The 19,502-nt window shown below is 52.2% G+C and overlaps 2 protein-coding genes across 2 annotated transcripts in view; both read left to right on the top strand.

The window, feature by feature from the left end:
* Positions 1-9,867, top strand: part of LOC104291677 (microsomal triglyceride transfer protein large subunit-like) — a 12,747-nt gene extending 2,880 nt beyond the window's left edge. Inside the window, exons 5-18 of the mRNA XM_009890939.1 lie at positions 622-738; positions 2,555-2,694; positions 2,949-3,102; positions 3,772-3,929; positions 4,489-4,654; positions 5,131-5,238; positions 5,363-5,575; positions 5,706-5,920; positions 6,546-6,643; positions 7,742-7,863; positions 8,303-8,530; positions 8,851-8,975; positions 9,268-9,438; positions 9,720-9,867. Coding sequence (XP_009889241.1) covers positions 622-738; positions 2,555-2,694; positions 2,949-3,102; positions 3,772-3,929; positions 4,489-4,654; positions 5,131-5,238; positions 5,363-5,575; positions 5,706-5,920; positions 6,546-6,643; positions 7,742-7,863; positions 8,303-8,530; positions 8,851-8,975; positions 9,268-9,438; positions 9,720-9,867 — 2,163 coding nt within the window. The remainder of the gene's footprint in view (positions 1-621; positions 739-2,554; positions 2,695-2,948; positions 3,103-3,771; positions 3,930-4,488; positions 4,655-5,130; positions 5,239-5,362; positions 5,576-5,705; positions 5,921-6,545; positions 6,644-7,741; positions 7,864-8,302; positions 8,531-8,850; positions 8,976-9,267; positions 9,439-9,719) is intronic.
* Positions 9,868-11,433: 1,566 nt separating this feature from the next.
* LOC104291676 (steroidogenic acute regulatory protein, mitochondrial-like) overlaps positions 11,434-19,502 on the top strand; it is a 9,931-nt gene continuing 1,862 nt past the window's right edge. The window contains exons 1-5 of the mRNA XM_009890938.1: positions 11,434-11,523; positions 16,856-16,994; positions 17,262-17,384; positions 18,130-18,275; positions 18,792-18,950. Of these exons, the coding sequence (XP_009889240.1) occupies positions 11,434-11,523; positions 16,856-16,994; positions 17,262-17,384; positions 18,130-18,275; positions 18,792-18,950 (657 nt within the window). The remainder of the gene's footprint in view (positions 11,524-16,855; positions 16,995-17,261; positions 17,385-18,129; positions 18,276-18,791; positions 18,951-19,502) is intronic.

Below are 19,502 nucleotides of genomic sequence, written 5' to 3'. Positions count from 1 at the left end.
CCCGGCCCCAAAGCACGGCCAGCCCAGGTGCTGCAGCAGAGCCAAAATTCAGGATCAGCATCGTGGGCTTTGCAGCTCCAGCTGGCCCTAGGCTGTGAACGAGGGTGACTGTTGGAAAGGCAAAGGATTTAAAATGAAATAACCCATCAATGATTTTCAGGAATGGGCGCGCTTACAAAAATCATCATCTTTCCCTGAACAGTAAGAAAAGTGGAGGAAAAAAAAAAAAAGCAAATAAACTTTACCAGACTTTCTGCCAAGTGAGATTTGCTTTGCCCAGTTCAGCCAGCAGCTGGCAAACAGCAGGGGAATCCCTCCCTCCCTCCCTCCCGAGCCAAACCCACGCTGTAGTGACCTGCAAACAACATGAAATAACCTCAAAACCCAGAGTGCAGGCGCAAAGCTGCTGCTGCTGGCGCTAGCCTAGATTTGCAAAAGCAATTTTCCTGCCCAGATGGACTTAGAACTATCCGACACCCCCAAATATGGACCCGTTTTTATCTTTTTGATGATTTTTCTATTTTAGTTCATCCTTGTGTCTGTCTTCTACACAGATCATTTTATTTAGGCTTGATCAAAGCCAATCAGCCTTGACCATGGTCACTTACGTTTGTGTTTCAGGAGGACGTCTCCGGGAGCTGCCAAGTCACATACGCCGTGTCCAACCATTCCGTCACGAAGACGAAAGATCTCCTCAGCTGCGCAGAGCCGAACTCTGGATTCGCCTCCGTAAACAAAGCAAGTCTATTGCTCTCATGGTGGTGGGCTCAACTTAGAATCATTGAATGGTTTGGGTTGGAAGGGACCTTGAAGATCATCTAGTTCCAACTCCCCTGCCGTGGGCAGGGACACCTTCCACTAGACCATGCTGCTCCAAGCCCCGTCCAACCTGGCCTTGAACACCTCCAGGCATGTTGGTGTTGACTTCAAGCACATCAGGGTTGTCCCCAGAATCTTCCTGCAGGTGGGCTTGAGTCCTATTCCTGGCTGGCTTCAGCCTTCTGCACCAGCCTGGGGTGGAGCTCCAGCTCTTAGACCCATATCCAGAGTGGGACGCAGCAACATACCTCAGGAGGAGCGTGTGGTTTTGAGATGGGTAGGAGCAGAAAAGATGTCCTGGGTCATCCCGTCCCCATCCTTGTTATCACTTCTGACCTATCAGCTAATCCTGCTGGGGAAGGTGGAGATGCAGGAGTGTTTTCTAGACCTCAGACTCATTGAATGGGGGATTAGGTTGACAGGGGACAGGACCAAAGACCACTGCTTGTTTCGTTTAAAGCAGTAGCCCACGTTCAGCCCTGGCATAAATAGATGAAACTCTGTGGGTCTTGATGAAGTTAGACCTGCCATGATAGAAATTGGTGGGGTTTTAAAACATATATATATATATATATAGTACTGAATTCAATATAGAAATGGACATCTCCACAGAGAGAGCCCACGGGCTTTGGCGGGGGTCTCGACACCTGGAACTCAAACACCGAGGGTTCACGTAACGAAAGCTTTCTGGGGTATGAATCGTGGCAAACTTACCCAAGAAAGCAACGAACCCTGCAGGGCACGTTTTTGGCAATAAGGTTTTCCCACAAGCCTGCGGTCTGGATGGAGGGAGCTCTCTGGACCATGCCCGTATCCATAGCTGTGACAGCAAGATATCAGCGATGCCCAGCTCTGTAAAAGGCAAAGCCTATGGATAAAAACAACTCTATTAAAATAGAGATATTAATGTTACACGTGCCATTTGCTGTCAAAAACTACTGCTTGCACATGGTTCAGCTCTTCCCCTTCCCCAAGACCCGCCACGTGCAAGCCCAGCTGCTCCCATAACATCTCCTGGTGTGACTGGCACTCCCCTCTCTGGGGCTGGGAGACGAGGCAGAGGTGAATCCAGCAAACGCATCATTTCTTTTGGAAGGAAAAAAGCCGGAGAGCTTCCCCAAGGCCACCATGCAGCACAGCGAGGAAGCTGACCATTTTCTTTGGCATGAGCTTGGTGGAAATTGCTGTTGCTCCACGCTCTCTTGCACTTAGAGAACATCCTTGCCGATGCTTATCAAGCATTGAGGGCCATACCCCTTCCCACGCCGTGCAGCTGCATTGGGGCAGTTGTGGAGCTAGTGCTGTCAGATGGACCTGAAGGAAGAGCAATGCTTTGGGAAACATCTATTTCCAGTTTTCAGTCACCAGGCATCCCCCATGCCAGGCAGGAACATCTCCCTCCTCCCTCTGCTGCCCTTTCCTTCTGTGGCAGAGCCGGGGTGACACCACCTTGTAATGGAAGAGAAAGTCCGCATGGTGTCACCAGTCCATCTCCTCATATCAGCCACGGGCAAGAGCTTCCCCACCCCGTGGTCCTCACCTGGTGCTGCCTTCTCCCACACCTGGGAAGAGGTTGGGCACTTCTGGATTTTCCTTTCCTACTTTTTGTAAGTGCAGCAGGTGACTTTGTGGACTGGAAAGCTTGTTTGCTGCTAGTAGAGAGGAGAGAAATCTCCTGGGGAGAGGGGAGGAGAGAAAGGGTTGCACCACTTCTCCTTGCTTTTCCTTTTTCAAGATTTTTGGAGTCCAGTGGCAGCCCAGCAGCAGAAGCCAGTATGTGGTGAAAGACAACCTCCTCCAGTCAGTGCTGGCAGAGGAAAGCCACGTGGTATCTCCAGCCCTGAGGTCCACCACTGGCATCAAAATCAGTTCAAGGTGAGTGGTAGCCCCGTACCCGCTGCCTGAATCAGGCAGCCCAGCATGGGATGAAGGTGTGTCTGTTGGAGTTAAAGTGTTGGCAGCAAGGAGGACGGGGTGTATCACCTGGCCATGGCATGGAGGGAACACCAGACACTTTTTTATGCCCCACATCTCCTCCTTCTCCAAACCTGCGTGAACCCAACCAGCCTCTGAGCCAAGGAGGCTGTAAATGACAAAGCGTTTCCCAAAGTCATCTTCTCCTTCCACAGGCAGCGACTCCAGCTAGCGTCTCCTCCAATGCCCGGCCCCACAGAGGTGGCCGGCCAAAGCCTTGAGGACGTGCTGGCAAAGACAGAGGGACAGCACCAGCCCCTGGGCATGGCCAGCCTGCCCTTCAGGAGGGTCTGCACCCGCTGCCCATCGGTCAGTGACGCTACCCACCCCCAAAACTTGCTACATGCTCTCCCCCCAAGCTGGGCAGGCAGGAGAAGACTGTAGGATTGGAGGTTAAACCACGGTGGTGGAGGGGCTGGTTACTGCTGTTGAGGCAGGACGCAGCCCCGGGAGCACTGTGGAGCAGCAGCTTCTGTCACCTCTCCTAAACAGTGTTTAACGTTGCTACCCATGGTGGAAAGACCCCTCTTTCCCACCAGACATAGGGGGTTTCTGTGGTGGGTGAAGTCATCTGGTGCACGGCTGGCAGATCCAGGTGGGTTAAACTCATCACGGGTCTGAGGTCAGGAAACATTTCCACCACAGGTCAGGCTGGCAAGGACAAAGGAGGGGTTAGTTCTACCTCCTCAAGTCCTCTAGGCTGGAAATCTGGAATTGCAAGGACTTTTGGGTACCGGTGATGCTCACAGTTTCTCCTGCTCTTTTCCTGGCACATACCACAAATTGGGGCATTTGGGCTTCAGCACAAGCCCTCTGCGGTGGGGTTGGGGAGGCTGCAGTAGATGCCTGCAGGCAACTGCATGACCACTGTGGGCTCCTCCCACTCCTAAATATTTCCCGAGTATAAACATTATGCCATGATTCAGGATCAAGAGGGAAAAGAGGCTAAATTCCACCTAACAAGCCTCATCTTTGCAGCTGAGAGCCTACCTGAAGGCTTTTGACAACCAGAGAGTCAAAGTGGACACCTCGAAGGCAGCGACCACATGGCGGTTCCAAAAGTTCATCCAGATGCTGCGCAGCGCCAAGAAGAGAGATGTCCTGCAGCTGCTGAGGAGAGCACCCGAGGAGATGCTGTGAGACTCCTAGGAGCTATCTTGCCAAAATCAGCTTTCTCTGCACGTAGAACCCTGGCATGACCCTACATTCCTGGCCCTGGCAACTAGGGTCATTTGGTGGTGGTCCATACACCATATCTGGTCCAGGCAGCTGCCCTGACTAGTTCAGATGTACTCTGTTTTTTCTTAATGCCTATTGTCTACAAACACTGCATGGGGTTTTTTTGGTGGTGGTGGTTTTGGGGTGGTTTTTTTTTTTTGTGCTGGCTTTGGAGCAGAGCAAATAGTCCAGCAAGGCTTTCTGCAAATGTCATTGGAGGTCTGTTGTTGACAGACCATCCACCCATGGCTGTAGCATCCATCCCTTGTTGGCACGAGGCCTCTTTGCAGTGAAATACCTAGACACGGGTGAGTCCAGAGCAAGAGCCAACCTTCTAGGTGGTCTTTTTAACCCATGAACTGAAGCTCCTGTGAGTTTTAAAGCAAGAGAAAAGGGATAAGGAGCTGCACAGGGTACCTCATTTCTTCTCCAGCTCTATCAGTCGTGCCACTGATGACCTCCCTCTTCTTGCTCCAGCCCTTTCGTCGTAGAGGCGGCAGTGGCAGCGCAGTCGGTGGCATCCTTGGCGGCTCTCTCAGACTTTCTGGATTTCAGCAAGGAGCCCAAGTCCCTGCTGGAGAAGTTTCTCTACGCGGCAGCATTCTCTCCCCGGCCTTCAGGAGAGCTTCTCCGCCTGGTGTTAGTAAGTATGGACATTTCTCTCCGTCCCCAAGTCCAGGGATGGATGCTCAACCCCATTTCAGCCAGGAGGGAACAGCAAGCATATTTTCCTGAAAAAAAAAACCAAAAACATTTCTGTAGAAAATATGTTTTCTGTAGAAAAATCTTACTGCTTATGGGATTATTTTATGTGCTTTTAATGGGACACTGGCAATGGGAGTAGATGCTCCTCAGAGGAAAAGCGTTCAGCAGAAAGTGCTTTATGTCAGTGTATTACACATAATAAAAGCTTAATTAAAAGCCACTGTGAAAAATCGGTGTTTTATCCAATTAAACTGTGCATCGCCTCCTTCAAGGCAGGTAAGAACTAGTTTTTCCTTATTTTTTTTTTGGTTAACGCTTTCAGATAATAGGTAAAACATACTCCTCCTCTGTCTTTTCCCCCATTTTTTTGTTTTTTTTCCCCCTGTTTCCTAATACCTTTCTCCTGGTGCCCAGGACAAGCTGGATGGGAAGCAGCTGGCCCCCGAGGTCTGGGAGACAGGGATAGTTGCCATGGGCTCTCTGGTCGGCAAGCTGTGCCAGCAGGAGCTGTGTGGGCTGCAGGTGGGTCCTCTGCAAACCGCCGCGCTTGGCTTTTTCGGCACCCCTTCCTCCTCCGTGGATGCCCAAAATGTCTGCTGTCCCTCCCCTCATTCTTCACTTCTGGCCTCCTGCAAACCCCGAGCAGGAGGTGGAGCGTGGGGTGGAAACCATCCTTGCGGGGCTCAGAGGTGCCAAGGAGGAGTCCGAGGTGGTCATTTACCTGCTGGCCCTGGGGAACGCGGCGCTCCCCGAAACCATCCCCACCCTTCTGGACTACGCCGAGGAGGGTCCCGCCACCGTCGCCGCTGCGGCCATTTCTGCCCTGCGGCGATTCCCTGCTCGGCACATCTCCGGCAAGGTACGAAAAGAAGCTGCCGAGGTTTGGTGCTTCTCTTCCCATCCAAAACCAAGCTGTCAGGGTGCAAATGGAGCCGCCATTTGCACATCATCACCCTTACGGCACCGTTTACATTGCCCTCTTGCGTCAGGTGAAGGGAGCGATGAGGAGGATTTTCCACGAGAAGAGGAAGAGCTACGAAAAGACCTGTCGCCTTGCTGCTGCAGAAATGCTCCTTGATAACGAGCCCTCTCCCATGGATGTCATCAACATCCTGCTGGCCACCATCGAGATGGAGACGGAGACGGCAACTTTTCTGCTGCTGAAGGTCCAGAACAGCCTACGTGGTGACCACCACCCAGCAAGGTGGGTCTGGAAGGGACGGTTGCGTTTTTCCCCCTGAGATCTACATCACTTTTTCCCCTCTTCCTCCGCACTCCAGCTGTGGCTTTTGACCCAGCGTGCCTTCAAAGCATGCCAGCATGGCTTCTTGGAGATGGCGTTGGGGCCAGAAATTCCCAGCTGTGGCAAGGGAAGAAAAGAGCAGGGCTACTCATGCAGATGCCACCCAGCCAGCCGAAACCCAACGTCCCTCCTGGTCCTGCCCCGTGGCAGCAGGACCCAGGCTCATGGCTTCGGCAGAGACCTTGGAGGCCAAAGCTGCCGCTGACAGGGCAGCGCACAATTTGTAACGGCGTTAATCTCTCCCTGTTTGCACAAAACAAACCCAGCGCTAACATTTTTCAGAGCTAAGCAAAAGCTGTGCAAGAACATCTGACTGGTTTGTCCTGATAAATCAGAGGAGAGGGGAAATTCCAGGGTAGCCCATGACTGCTCATTGCCTTTTTTTTTTTCCCCCCACACTTCTTCAGGCAACTGAGAAAAATAGTTTAGAAATTTAAATTTCCTTCTTTGTACAGCCTTCTGTAATGACCACTGACATTTTGCCTTCCTCCCTGCTGCTGACATACGCTTTCCCTCTTGCTTCCAGGAAGATAATGAAAGACATCATGAGAGATCCACGGATAAATAATTACAACTTCTTCTCGAAAGCTGGCATCTCCTCCTCTTTCTCAGGACCTCTGACAGGTAACACCGTGGAGGACACATCCCGTGGTCCCCTCAAGTGGCTAAAGGATGGGCTGGTGGGGAAAGGCGGCTCGCACAAGCGGCCTGAGCTTCATAAAAATGCCCCCAAAATCTCAGTGTGAGGTTTCTGAGCATGTCCCCCAGCACCAACTGGGGCTGGCTGGTTGCCATCATCTGAGATACATATACCTTTCTCTGACACCCCTACAGCAGAAAGGTTGGGCTGTGGTGCCACATACTTTTCCCAAATCCTGCTAATTTGAAAGAGGAACTTCAGCTGGAGATGAAACTAGTGGTAGATTGTAGGCGGGAGTTTCTATGCTTTTTCCCCCCCGATAAGTCAAGATATTTAGCTCTGTTGCTCAGCTCCTTCGGTATTTTTAATAAGCTCTTCAAAGAGAAGAGTCCTTGTACTGAGATAAAAATCATCAGACTTCAGAGAGGCTGCAACAATTGATGCTTGTTAAATATCTGCTTAAATCTTCGCCCCACGGCTCTCCTTTCTGTCCTCCTTCAAATTAGCTCAGTCCGGCCTTGCAGGGAATAGGTGGAGGCAAGATGGCCAACACCTGGAAGAAAAACATTGCGCTGCTAAATCCTTTGATTATTGCAAGAATGGAAGGAGATGGTGCAGAGAAGCTTTCTGCTCTGAATAGATTAGCTTGATCAGGTATTTAATGGCTAACATACGACGTCTGTGTAGGTCAACCATCCTGACCATAGGTGGGACAGCTCTACAGGACTAGCCGTATTGAGGAGCCTTACAAGTTACCAAGGAGCTCTCAGGATCCTGCTTTTAGATGTACCCAGTGACCTCCCAATTCACTCCATCAATCTGGACGAGCTCTTTTAAGAAACCGCCCCATCCTGCTGAGCGCTAACTTGGTGGCACCGGGCACAGGAGATGCGCTTGCCAGGATTCCACCCTTGCACATCCCACCTATGGGCTCTGTGTCTTCTTCTCAGCCTTCATCCCCTGCTGTTGCTCTCAGAGCATTTATGGTTCACTACCCTTTGGTGACTCATTTGCAGAAAAAAAAAAAAGAGATGTGCCAGGCGCTGCCCAGGAATGCTTATGGATGTCCCTTTGCCTTTCAGTCACCCAGGACCTGCTTTCCACCTTCGGGCTGGACCTGCTGTTTTTGGAGGGTGGATTCCTGAGGTTGAGCTTCTCTGACTTCTCACTGCTCAGCCGCGGCCGGTGGCTTCGCGCAGCGCAGGTGTGCTGCCGGGAGAGCGGCAAGGGGGGCACATAGGTGGAGGGGGGTTGACAGCACCAACCCAGTGGTGCCACTGCCCTATCTGCGTCCCCTCTGAACCTCCTTATGGTGCTTGACCTCACCTCTGCGCTCAGCGTGCACCGTATCAGAAATACATAAATGCACATTCCCCATCACCAACGTGAGGCCACACAGATCTGCTCTGAAGAAGGGCGCCCCCTCCTCCCCCCAAAACCAGGGGATGCGACACCGCTGCTGCACAGTGTTCAAGGATAGTTGGGATGCCCCATCCAGCTCACTCCATCGCCATCCTCACGCTTCAAAGGGTGCCTATCCAAGGGTTGGACAAGTATAGCAGCTCAAATAGCATTGCAGGGCATGAAGTAGACTCTCCAGCCTTGCTCCATGCAACTTGCATGTCTCCACTCCTGTGTTTTAGGTCACCATTGAAGCACAAGGGATGGAGTCGATGCTGGGAGAAAACGTCCTGGAAGGGGAAGAGGAGCCAGAGCTCATGGCCGGGATGTCTGCCATCTTCTTCGATGTTCAGTTGCGGCCGATTGTCTTCTTCCAGGGATATACAGACTTAATGGCCAAGGTCCTGTTAAGCAGCGGAGAACCCACAAGCGTAGTCAAAGGGAACCTGCTGCTGATGGACCATCACCAGGTACTGGATGGGGGGGGGTGACCTGCCTTCACGCCAAATCCTAGTGAATGCCGTAACACGAGCCAGTGGATTTTAGGTATGTTACTCACTGCAGATACAGGTCTAAGAGTGAGGTGGCACTGTCAGATGTCTTTCGGGGTTGGTAAAACAGCGGGATGGCTGGCTCTGCATGGGACACACGTGGCTTGAGTTCCTCCCATGCAAGCCCAGCTGCGGGGTTGGGATAGGCACTCCCAGCATCCATGCATCACGGCCGGTATCAGCCGCGCAGCCAAGAGCGGTGTCTGGTCACAGCAAGTTTTGCCTTCTCCATCTTCCAGGTCATTCCTCTGCAGTCTGGCCTCCAAGTGACTGTCAAACTCCAGGGTGGGCTGGGGCTTGACATTTCAGCCGACATGGATGTGAGCATTTGGGAGCAGGAGCTGAAAACCAGCATCAACACGAGGTCAGCGGGTGGGAAACTGCTTGGCTCTGGGAGTGGGAAGGTACCCGAGGGGGCTCAGCACCCAGCACGAAGGATGCTGCACCTTAGCCTGGCTTTCCACAGCCCCCTACTGTCCTCCTGCTGGGTCCAGCCCTTCCTGGTAGACATGTTGAGTAGGAGTCTGGTGGTTACACACTCCTTTTCCATGACCAGACCTCAAATTAAGATGCTTATGGGGTTGTGTGTTGGCAGTGCATGGTGCCCAGTGCAGGGCCATTGCTCGGTGACCAACCCATGCGGTTCTCTCTCTCAGGGGAAGCCTCGCCATTGATTTCCAGGCAGAACTAGATGCCCCTTTCCTCCAAGCCACCCTGAGAAGCCAGACGGAGGTGGAGACCTCAATCCACTTTGACACCATGCTGAGGTTTTCCGGCAGCCCAGTGCTCATGTGCCTGCAGCTGAGAGAGGAGCAGGTCCCATACAGGTAGTCTCTAGATACAGCCAGATACTGTAGAAACATCATGATGTGCTTGAGATAAAGGAGGACTTCTTGGGGAGAGGAGGGAATTAACGGTTGTATGCGTATTGAGCAGAGTGGGTCGAAACCAGTAGAGATGAGGGAAGGACACCACAAGTTCATGGTGACATGGGTGGGAGGACCATGCCTTGACCATCAGGAGATGGTGAATACGCTGGTTGGGGAGGAGGATGAGGTCCACCACCACCACAACCTCCTGACCGTTTTGCTGTTACCTTGTCCCACAGAGAAGTCTTCACAGTTTCCAAGTCTGCTGGGAGCCAGAGCAGCACCGCTCGAAAAGGCCGGCAAGGCATGGTGCCCGGGCGGGAGTTTGCATTGCACCGCGCCAACTCCAAGGTCTGCAACCTCCTGATGACAGCAGGAGACGAGTAGGGGAGTCAGAGCACGTTGGGACTGGATAACTGCCCGCTCTTCTGCCACACACCTCAGTCCTCTGTGAACCCAACATGAGCCATCAAGGGCTCTGCCCAACTCCTCCACAACCATCGTCTAATAAGAAAAATGCTGCAATGAGGGCATCAGAAGAGACCACATGAGGAACTCTCCCGTCCCAAAGGCTGAGATTTCCCCTGCCTGAACTCTTCCCCTTTGCGGGGAAGGGCTTGCTGGAAGCCAAACTGGTCCCGTCCTGGAAAAACAGTCTTATTTTGCAAATGAATGAGTTTCTTGGAGCCCAAGAAACCCTTCTGCAATGTGTGTATACCCCCAAAATGCCATGTTTTCTCCCTGTTTATCAAAGCAGTCAGGAGGGAACACATCTGCAGCCAGCAGAGCCCACAGAGGGAGAGAACGACCCTCCTTTAATGCAGTTTTGCGGTCGCCAGAAGAGTCCAGGAACATGAAAATACTTTTTTTTTTTTTTCCTGGAGGAGGTGTGGGGTCTTTAAATTATTTTTAAAGTGCAACCGCAGAGACGTTCACCCCAGAATAATCCTCAGGGAGAAAGGCGGAGAAGCAAGACAAAGCGCTGCATAACCTGTCGCCAATTATGGTATGTTCTTTCGGGATTAACTGAAGGTGTTTGCATTTATTTGCAGACGAAGGCAACTCAGCTTGGTGCCATCCTCTTGCTCCTGGGGGGGAATTGGCACACGGGTGCCAGGGATGTGGCTGGTGCCACATCAGGCAACAAGGGTGAGACCAGCTTGTATTGCAGTGGGGGTCAAATTCACAGCTGGAGGAAAAAAAAAGAAAAAAAAAGAGCAAGGCAGCCCACAGAGCTTTCCCAAAAATTGGATAAGTGAAGGCAAAGTTAAAACAGAGCAGGGGAGAGCGTAGCAAATTGGAAGAGACCCTTCTAAAGAGCGTGGACCAGCAGTCTCAATCCTCATCTTGAAACAGGGGGAACTGTCACGAAGATGGAGCTTCAAAAGGTGGAAAAAATACTGGAGACCCACCAGCTGCTGGGGGAGGCTGGGAGGAGATGGGGGAACTTGAGCAGGGACGGGCTGAAGGAAAAAGGGAAGAGACATTGATGCCTCCAAGGCATTAAAGCATCTCTTCTCAGCTCCACATATACCCTCGTGATGCTGATCCTCAGCGACTGCTTCCTGCACTTGAATTTTTCCACATTTTTCCACCCCTCTAAGACACGCAGGGCTGCAAGAATCATCCGAGGTCATAAAACACACCTTGTAACTAAAACCCACACCACCACCAGCGTTTTAGTGTTTGCAAAGAGTGGATTCAAAAGCTGTTTTGGGATTATTGGGACTCCCAGCATGGAGCGAAGGCACTGGAAGTAGAGAAATTGCTACTGTGACAGGGGTGGCATACAGAGCTGCATCTGAAGTCAGCCATGCTCAGCTGGAGAACCAGATGATTTCAAACCATGGGCACAGCCTGCCAAGGTGTTTGGAAGATTTGGGTATTGGGTTATTTTAATGAGTTACTGGTGGTTCAGTTCATCTTATGAGGTAAATGCAGATGCTCGTTGCCATGGAGGGCGAGAGATCATGTTTGACTGATGTGGTCCTTTCCAAACTTGAGAATCTATCAGAGAGAGCTTGGACAAAGCCCTTACTTCAGGTAATCATCCTTCAGGCTGGACATTATTCAACCCAAACTGAAAAAATTAAGTAGTGGAGTCACAGCTCCATCTAGGAGCCCCTTCCTCCTCTTTATAGAGGCCGGCGCATACTCGACGCGCCTTTTGCTGGTGCATGCAGATTCAAAACCCATCTATTGAGAGGTGGCTCCTGCCTGGAGCCTCCCGTCTTCCTTTTTGATCCAAAGTTTACATATTAATAGAGAAGCCTCTGGCCTCCCTTATCGCCTGAACAGCAGTTCCCCTTCTCTTCCCAATCGAGGCAGCAGATGGAGATAAGATTCCCTCAACCCTACACGCAGGAAGGCAGCGTTCCAGCAACAAAGAGATACAACAGCATCCCTTCTCCGCTGGTATTTGGGCTCTTTTTGGTGACCGTTTGCAAAAATTACAATTAGCTTCAAGTAAATATTGTTCTTCTGTTTTGCATTCTCCTCTCAAGTTGGATTGTTATCGGCCACCACCACCCAACACCTCTCCAGCGCTGGAGGGAGGCTCGCGAGGAAAAAGCAGCATTTCTTCATTCCTTCCTGATAAGAATGTGCCTTTGAAATATATAAATATTTTTTTTTTTGTATGAGGAAACATGCTTTTTAGGAAAAAGAAGGATGTTGAGGGTTTTTTTTTAAAAAAATAAATAAACTATGAGCCTGACAACATAGCTCCGAGTCTCCTGGTTTGGGAGGAGAAAACTTGTCTGGTTTTCCATCTGGAGACACTAATTACGAGCGCTTGGGTTATGTGCAGAAATAAATGCCGTGTATTTTTATATTTTCCTCTGCTTGACTCTTAACTTTTCACAGCCGGGAAGGAGAGAGAGGCGGAGAGCAGCTCCCATAGCACAGGCACTTCCAGCAAGAGCAGCATGGCCAAAGCCACCTTTAAATAAAGCCACGCTCCCCAGGGGACCTGCTTTCTAGGTCCGTATTTAGGGTACCCCAGGGATGCGTAGCTAAATGCCCCATCAGGGCTGCAAGACGGGGACATGAGGGCTACTGCTGCCACCAGAAAACTCCAGAGCACCATTAGGGATGACGGCGGCGCTACAAGAGGGTTCCCATAGGGGCGAAGACGCTGCCTTGTCCCTCTCCTGCCAACTTCTGCGAAGGTGGTGGAGGCCATCCGAGACTTGGCTTGAAATCAGGGCTTCCCCTGCACCAAGGCTCTGCTGATTACAAAGCAGTCTCACTCAGAGCGGGCCCCAAGGACACGGAGGGTGATTGCCCCGGGACTTGCCCTCGGGTCTGAACAGGAGGATCGCGGTGTGACCGTGGGAGGAGGGAGCCCGTATCGCCCTTGGTGCACTGCTCAGCAGCTGATAGCAGCCCTGAGTCCCGCTAGCTCCCCATCTTCACCCTTTCCCCATGGAGCATCCCCTTATTTCCTGTTCCTCTTGTCTCACAGCCAGGATTTGGGCTGACTCAGAGCGTTTTACGTGCTGATGAGTTTCTATCACCTCCGCTGGCATGCACCCACCTTTCCTATGGACCTGCACAAGCCTTAATCCCCATCCAAAACCACACTGCTCTGCCAGACGTTTGAGGGCTATATGGACCCAAAAACCTTTCTCAGCCTCAGCATTTGCTCCTCAGCCAAAGCCAGGGGGCATCCACTTGCCATTTAGGACCTTTTCCATTGCTCTCTTTCCCCCTTCTCCTTCTCCAAAGGGGATTTACAGAGGCAGATTTATCATTCAGCTGAGGTTTGCATTGCACAGGAATGGTGGAAAACACCACCCTTAGCCCTTGGGGTTGGAGGAAGATAATATTGCCGATGGGTGAGCTCTTACAGCAGATGGCAAATCACTCTTGCCCAAAACAAATAAGTGAGGTTTGCTCTCTACCTGCAGATGAGGGGACATCAGCGTTCAGGGGGCGTGGAAGCCCCAAAAGATTTTAGTCCAGGTTTTGCTTAAATGCTGAGCAACAACATTACCCTAAATCTGTTGAACTTTTAGTCCTGAAGGATGATACTTGACCTGCCAGGGGGGACTGGAGCTGGAAATGTGTGTCCAGCCCCCTTGGAAATGGTGAGGAGATTTCAATGGGGATTTTACCAGTTTACATTTTTTTTTGCTCTCCTGCTGAGACAGTGAACCCTAAAGTTTCCCAGATCCCTTCTGGAGATTTTTTTTTTCCCCCCCCAATTCTGTTTGGATGCTCAAACAACAAAAGACAGTGAAGGGACACAGGCGTTCCTGTAAAATCACCCGTTCCTTTGGCAATGGCTCCAAACCCTCCTAGAAAGGACCTTCCAGCCCCAAACCCCCAGCGCTGACTGCATCGCACCCACCGAGCTGGAATGCAGCGCCACACGCTGCTAAAATTCTGCCTTTGCCTCCCAAAGCGCTGGTTACAGGCTTTGCGTTTCACATATGGCAGCGCTATTTGCTCGGGAGCTGTAGGACGTAGGAAAGAGCCTCAAGTGGCACCAGGGGAGGTTTAGATTGGATATTAGGAAAAATTTCTTCACCAAAAGGGTTGTCAAGCATTGGCACAGGCTGCCCAGGGCAGTGGTGGAGTCACCATCCCTGGAGGTATTTAAAAGATAGGTAGATGTGGTGCTGAGGGACATCTTTAGTGGCAACTTGGCAGTGCTGGGTGTTAACAGTTGGACTTGGTGATCTTAAAGGTCTCTTCCAACCAAAACAGTTCCGTGATTTTATGTTCCCTGAGCCAGCATCCCTCCCCAGAGGTCCTACATAAAGCTGTGCGGTTAGACATGATGGGTCCCCGAAGGGTCTTTGCATCCCGCAGCAGGGGACAGAGGAGGGCTGGGGATGCCAGATCTCATTTCTAGCGGAGGTCCTACATGCCAGCAAATCCCGGGGATTTCACAGGGGGTGAGAGGCAGAGCGGGCCAGAGCCAGCCCCTGGGAGCAGGGCTCCTGCCAGCCTCTCCAGAAGCAGCTTTGCATGTGGAGCTGCAGATCAGCAGTGACCTCCAGTGGCTGCAGCCAAACCTGGTGGAGATATCAGGCCAAAACCGCTCTGCTGCAGCCATGCAGGAGCTGGGTGCACAGCACCCTGCACCCAGGGGTGTCCCACAGGCTGGCACCCAAGGTCATGGCACCTTTGCATCACCAGGTGATGGACCAGGGCAGCACCTCACTGCTCTGAGCTGGGGTCTGGTGTGACTGTACCATCCTCTCTTGACCTCCAAGTTTGCCATCGCAGGCAATTTTTGATATTTTCTTTTCCCTTCTAAGTCACTCTACTGCCAGGACAACTCGTACCGCCCTCAGGAGAGCACACGGACACCGACTGCTCACCAAGTGGGGTGATAAAACATTATCTGCCTGTCTATTCCAGCTTTCTGCAGAGACAAAACTAACACACCAGAAAGTGTGTGCAAAAGTGAGGGGAATGTGTGCGAGAGGATAGAGCATCAGCAGGGACCGGCTCTCCCTGGGAGCCGGCGGAGGTGCGCGTTCAAAGCCCTGGGGCAGATCTCCATCCACCGCTCTCTCCTTCCTCGGCAGCTGGCAAAAAAGGTATTGAATTTTCTAACTTCTGGCTCCCACTCACTCCCTAGACCCCATAAAAAAATCCAGAAAAAGCAGTTTGCAACTCACCAAAGAAGCGTCGAACGGAGAGGTCTGGGGATAGCAAATCTCCCATAGAGCCTCGGTTGAGCTACAGCCCATCTCCCAAGCTCCTCCGCAAAGCTTGCGGCTGTTTTGGGCCGTGCACGTCACACATACACACCTGCAAAGCTTTCCTGCAAGCATAGGATGTGCTCATAGGTGCTTATCTGGGTGCCATCAGCCTAAGAAGTCACCCCGGAGCGGGCTGAAAATAGGCAGCGGAGCATCCCAGGAGCAGCAGGAGAGCATCCCAGGAGCAGCAGTGGGCAGGGGGCTGCTGTTATAACCTGCCCTGCAATCAGGAATGGAGGGAGAAAGCTGTGAAGCTGCAACAGGGCACAGCTGTGCAAGCCACAGCGGCTGTGCCATGGGGTTATCCCTGGGGTGAGGGGAAAAGCTCAGGGCCGGGCTGGTTAGTCGCTGGAAAGTGGCCGATCTGAGCCAGTAAGTCCCCAGGTCTGGGATAAAACCCTCTGGCACCGCAGGGCCAAAACCCATGGGGGGAAAAAAAAGCTGAAGTTTTCCTAGGAAACTGTCCCCCCCACTCCACCCCTGGGAGAGCCAGAGCAAATAACCATACTTAACTCCATCAGCTTCGGGTGAAAACAGTCGTTTCCTATCACTGCTTTCTCCTCCTTACCCAATTACCCTCTGCCGCCGTTATTCTGCCGTGCCCAAAAGCCTTCCACGGGCATCTCTCCTGCAACTCCACTCCTAATAATACACTTATTAAAGTGACATGCAACACCGTATAGATTCACCAGACTGTCCCCATCACTGCGGCGACAGCCCCAGAGCCGCCCGGGAACGCCTGCAGCGCCGGCACGGCAGCCGCAGGAGGGCTGTCCCCATCCCAGCAAGAAACCCGCTGGCCGCAACCGCACCAGTTTGCAAGCCTGGAAGTCCCTCCTACCCTTTTTAAAGCCAAAAATCCCTCCTGGCCTCCTCGCCCAAATATTTGGGGAGTTGCAGCCTCAAAGAGCAAAGGTAAAGTGAGCCGTAGCGATGCTAAGTGAAACAGAAGCATCCGACCCCTTGGGTACATACAGGTGGAAGAGCTTTTCCATGGTCAAAATCAAGTGGGATTTCCAAAGCACTTGAAAAAGCGGTTATAGCAAAGAGCCAGAGGAACACAGCGGGGCTGTATTTTAAGGAGTGACCTAGCTGGTTTTGTGTTTAACCTTTTAAGAGGGCCACCAAAAACACAAGGGAAGGACTGAATAACTTCATGCCAGAAGATGTAGTGGTCCCACCATCACTGCAAACAGCACAGGTCCGCAGGGGACCATTAGGAGGGAGTAAAGTAGGAGAGAGGAAAGCAAGGAATTACTTGAGGAGTTAACAACAGCGGCGATTACCACCACGAGTTTCCATAGGCAGAACCACCATTTTCCACCAGCATGGCTTTAACTGCAGCTTCCATGCTCCCTGAGGGCAAAGCCACGATGCCCTCATCTCCCACCCCATCCTTCCCTCCGTGCAAGTGCCACCTATTGCCTGCGCCAGCTTGGGTTTGCCACCACCATCCTCCATCAGGTGGCACTGGGGACCACTGAAGCATCCCATCTCAGCCGCGTCCTGGGGACATGTTCATTCAGGAAAGGCAGGGACCGACCACTCATCCAGAGGGAAGCGTGGCCTTTCCCTCCGGCTCCTCCTCTCGCTTGCCTTGTCCTTGAGTACTCCTTATTCCCAGCTGATATCTGGCGGCCTGGTCCTATCATCAGGTGCCGTCCTTCAGGCTGGCTATAAAGGCAGGCCGGGATGCGGTGTGCTCCCGGAGGCAGCCCCGCTCCCGCGCCATGCTGCCGGCCACCCTCAAGCTGTGCTGCGGCATTGCCCATGACCACCTCCGCCGCCTGCCCGGTAAGCACCGCTCTCCATCCCCCCGTCCTCGGGAAAAACAGGCAGAAAAGAGGGTCCTCAAAGGAGATGCTAAGTCTGCATCTGATGGGCATCACCTTGGGAGGTGCTCCCTTGGACCATCTATGCACCTATTTTCTTCCCGCGTTGTATCATGCATAGGGTCGTCTCGGTCTTAGCCGCAAATGAACCCCCAGTGGAGATGCGGGGCACCACGGCGTCTCCCTCGCACGCTCCGTGCTCACCAAAACCCCCGCATTTCTCCCCTAGGCTTGAAGATGACAGCCGTTGCAGCAATACGGAAGGACGTGAGAGGGCTGGTGGCGAAAGGATCCCGTCACCTGCCTTCCAAAATTCCTCGATATATTCAGAGGCTGATGGGGAAGGAGACAGGTAAGCTCAGCCCGGGCGCTCGGGTACCACCACGGTTCCTAGCCCCGCTCGCAACCCCCTTCCAACGAGGGATGGAAGGGATGCGTATTGAAATGCACCCCTCTCCGACATGATTTGACCCTTATTTCGGGGGGACAGAGTTAATTGCCTTCTCACTTCTGGGTCGGTCTGCAGCTCCCCGGTAGCTTAAAAGCATTCCCTGTACTGATGGCAAATTGAGTCAGCGGGGAGACCCTGAGATTCTAGGAAGGTAAATTGCATTTAGCTCACCGTACAGGCAGCCAAAGCTTTCAGCAGAGGTTACGGTCACTTATCAGTCTTTTGTTGCACGTCTGCTGTGCCTCAAGTTCCACCACTTACCTAAAGACTTGAAAATTGGCAAATTAATCCAGTTTGGTTGGGTTTTTTTGGAAGCATGGCTTAGTCCGAAGGCTGCCTGCGCGACGTTAATGACACCCAAGCACCGCGCAATTTGTAGCACAGTGTTACTGGGAATGGATTTGGAAAGCAATCTCAGAGAGCTTTCCAAGCAGCCAGCGCAGAGACGGCGAACGAACGCCAGGGATGCTCCTGAGAGCAAAGTTTTCCACGTCAAGCCCAAGAGGGGAACCAGAGCCGAGACTTTGGGTCAGCAAAACCCTCTGCTCCGGCTCCGTTTCCACTTCTGTACCCGCCATCACCTTGGGTGGACAGAGCTGAGAGCGGGGAGGGGAGTTTTTCACATTGCTCTGCTTTTCTCCTGCAGCCACGTGCCCAGAACCTGATGGAGATGTCAGCCCCAGGCGGCTCTCCGGCGTGGACCTCTCCTACATCGCCCAGGGAGAAACGGCCCTGCAGCGAGCCCTGAGCATCCTCCAGCAGCACGCCGGCTGGCAGGCAGAAACGATGCTGGTAAAGCCAGAAAAGCTCTCAGGGAGGAGAAATGAGGCTGGGGAGGGGAGATTCGCTTCTTCTATCCCTCCTACTCCTGTGGGCTGTCCTGGTTTGGGGTCAGGAGACGCGCCATGTGAAAGCCCGCACGGCAAAGAGGGTTTCCTCTATGCAAATCCGCACGGTAAATAGACAGCTTGGGAGGGGGAACTCAGATATCCGTGTTTCCTGGGGAAAGCCAGCAGCGTTTCTGCAGGAAAACCCCCAACAGATTGCGACTTTGTTGTTATTTACGGCGTTCGTCCATCAAGCTGTTTGCTAAATTGTTTAATTTAGAAAGGAACTTAAAAAAAAAACCAACAACAACAACAAAAAAACCCACGATCATAGCAGCGTGATTTAGGTATAACCGCTTTCGACTGTAAACGGAGTGGCAATTAAAGGGGACTGGGATGATTTATTAGCAAAGCGCTTCAGGGCATGGCTGGTGCCTCTCAGGGGTGTCTGGGGGTTGATGCAGGCTCTCCGCTCTCCCAGGACACCGGGACCACCGTGTCCAGCGCATCCTTCCCCGGGCTGGGCAAGGTGTTTCGTGCAGAGGTGGTCCTTGCCGTGCCAGTGGGGCAGCTGCACCGGGAGCTCTTCGAGAGGATGGAGCAAATGCCCCGGTGGAACCCGGCCCTCAGCCGGGTGAAGGTAAGGTGGGGAAGGAACGCGCCGCAGGCGGCGAGCGATGCCATGGCGGGCAGACGGTCCCAGGCTTTGCACCGCCAGCATCCGACAAAAAAAATGATAATTCTTCTTTACCGAGGGTTTTAATATCACTGAGGGATTAAAGCTAATTCCGCCCTCCTGAAAGAGCAAGGAGAGATGATGCGCTTTGCTGGTGTGGCATTGAGAAACGTCTCGTTTCCAAGCTCTCTGTTTCGCCCAGCACCTATTCATGGAGGTTTTTCCGCGCTGGGGGTCTCTGACGTGGCTCAGACTTCAATGTCAGGGGGGGAAAAACATTCAGGGGAATCAGACAGCTCAAAAAAATAAAAAAAAAAAAAATAAATTAGAGGCAAAACCCAAATATATCACGCTACGGGGGCACCCCCAGGAGAAATTTCTCTGAAATTTCTCTTTCAGAAAGAAATTTCTCTTTCAGAAAGAGAAATAGCAGAGAGTCCCATCCCAGGTTAAAAAAAAAAAAAAAAAAAAGGCTGCAAAAAACACCCACTTTCCCCCTTAAACACCCCCCGGGGG

Source organism: Charadrius vociferus, unplaced genomic scaffold (assembly GCF_000708025.1).
Source record: "Charadrius vociferus isolate BGI_N301 unplaced genomic scaffold, ASM70802v2 scaffold1528, whole genome shotgun sequence".
Classification (NCBI taxonomy): Eukaryota; Metazoa; Chordata; class Aves; order Charadriiformes; family Charadriidae; genus Charadrius; species Charadrius vociferus.
The sequence above is the reverse complement of the archived record's forward strand: the minus strand, read 5'-3'. Positions and strand labels throughout refer to the sequence as shown.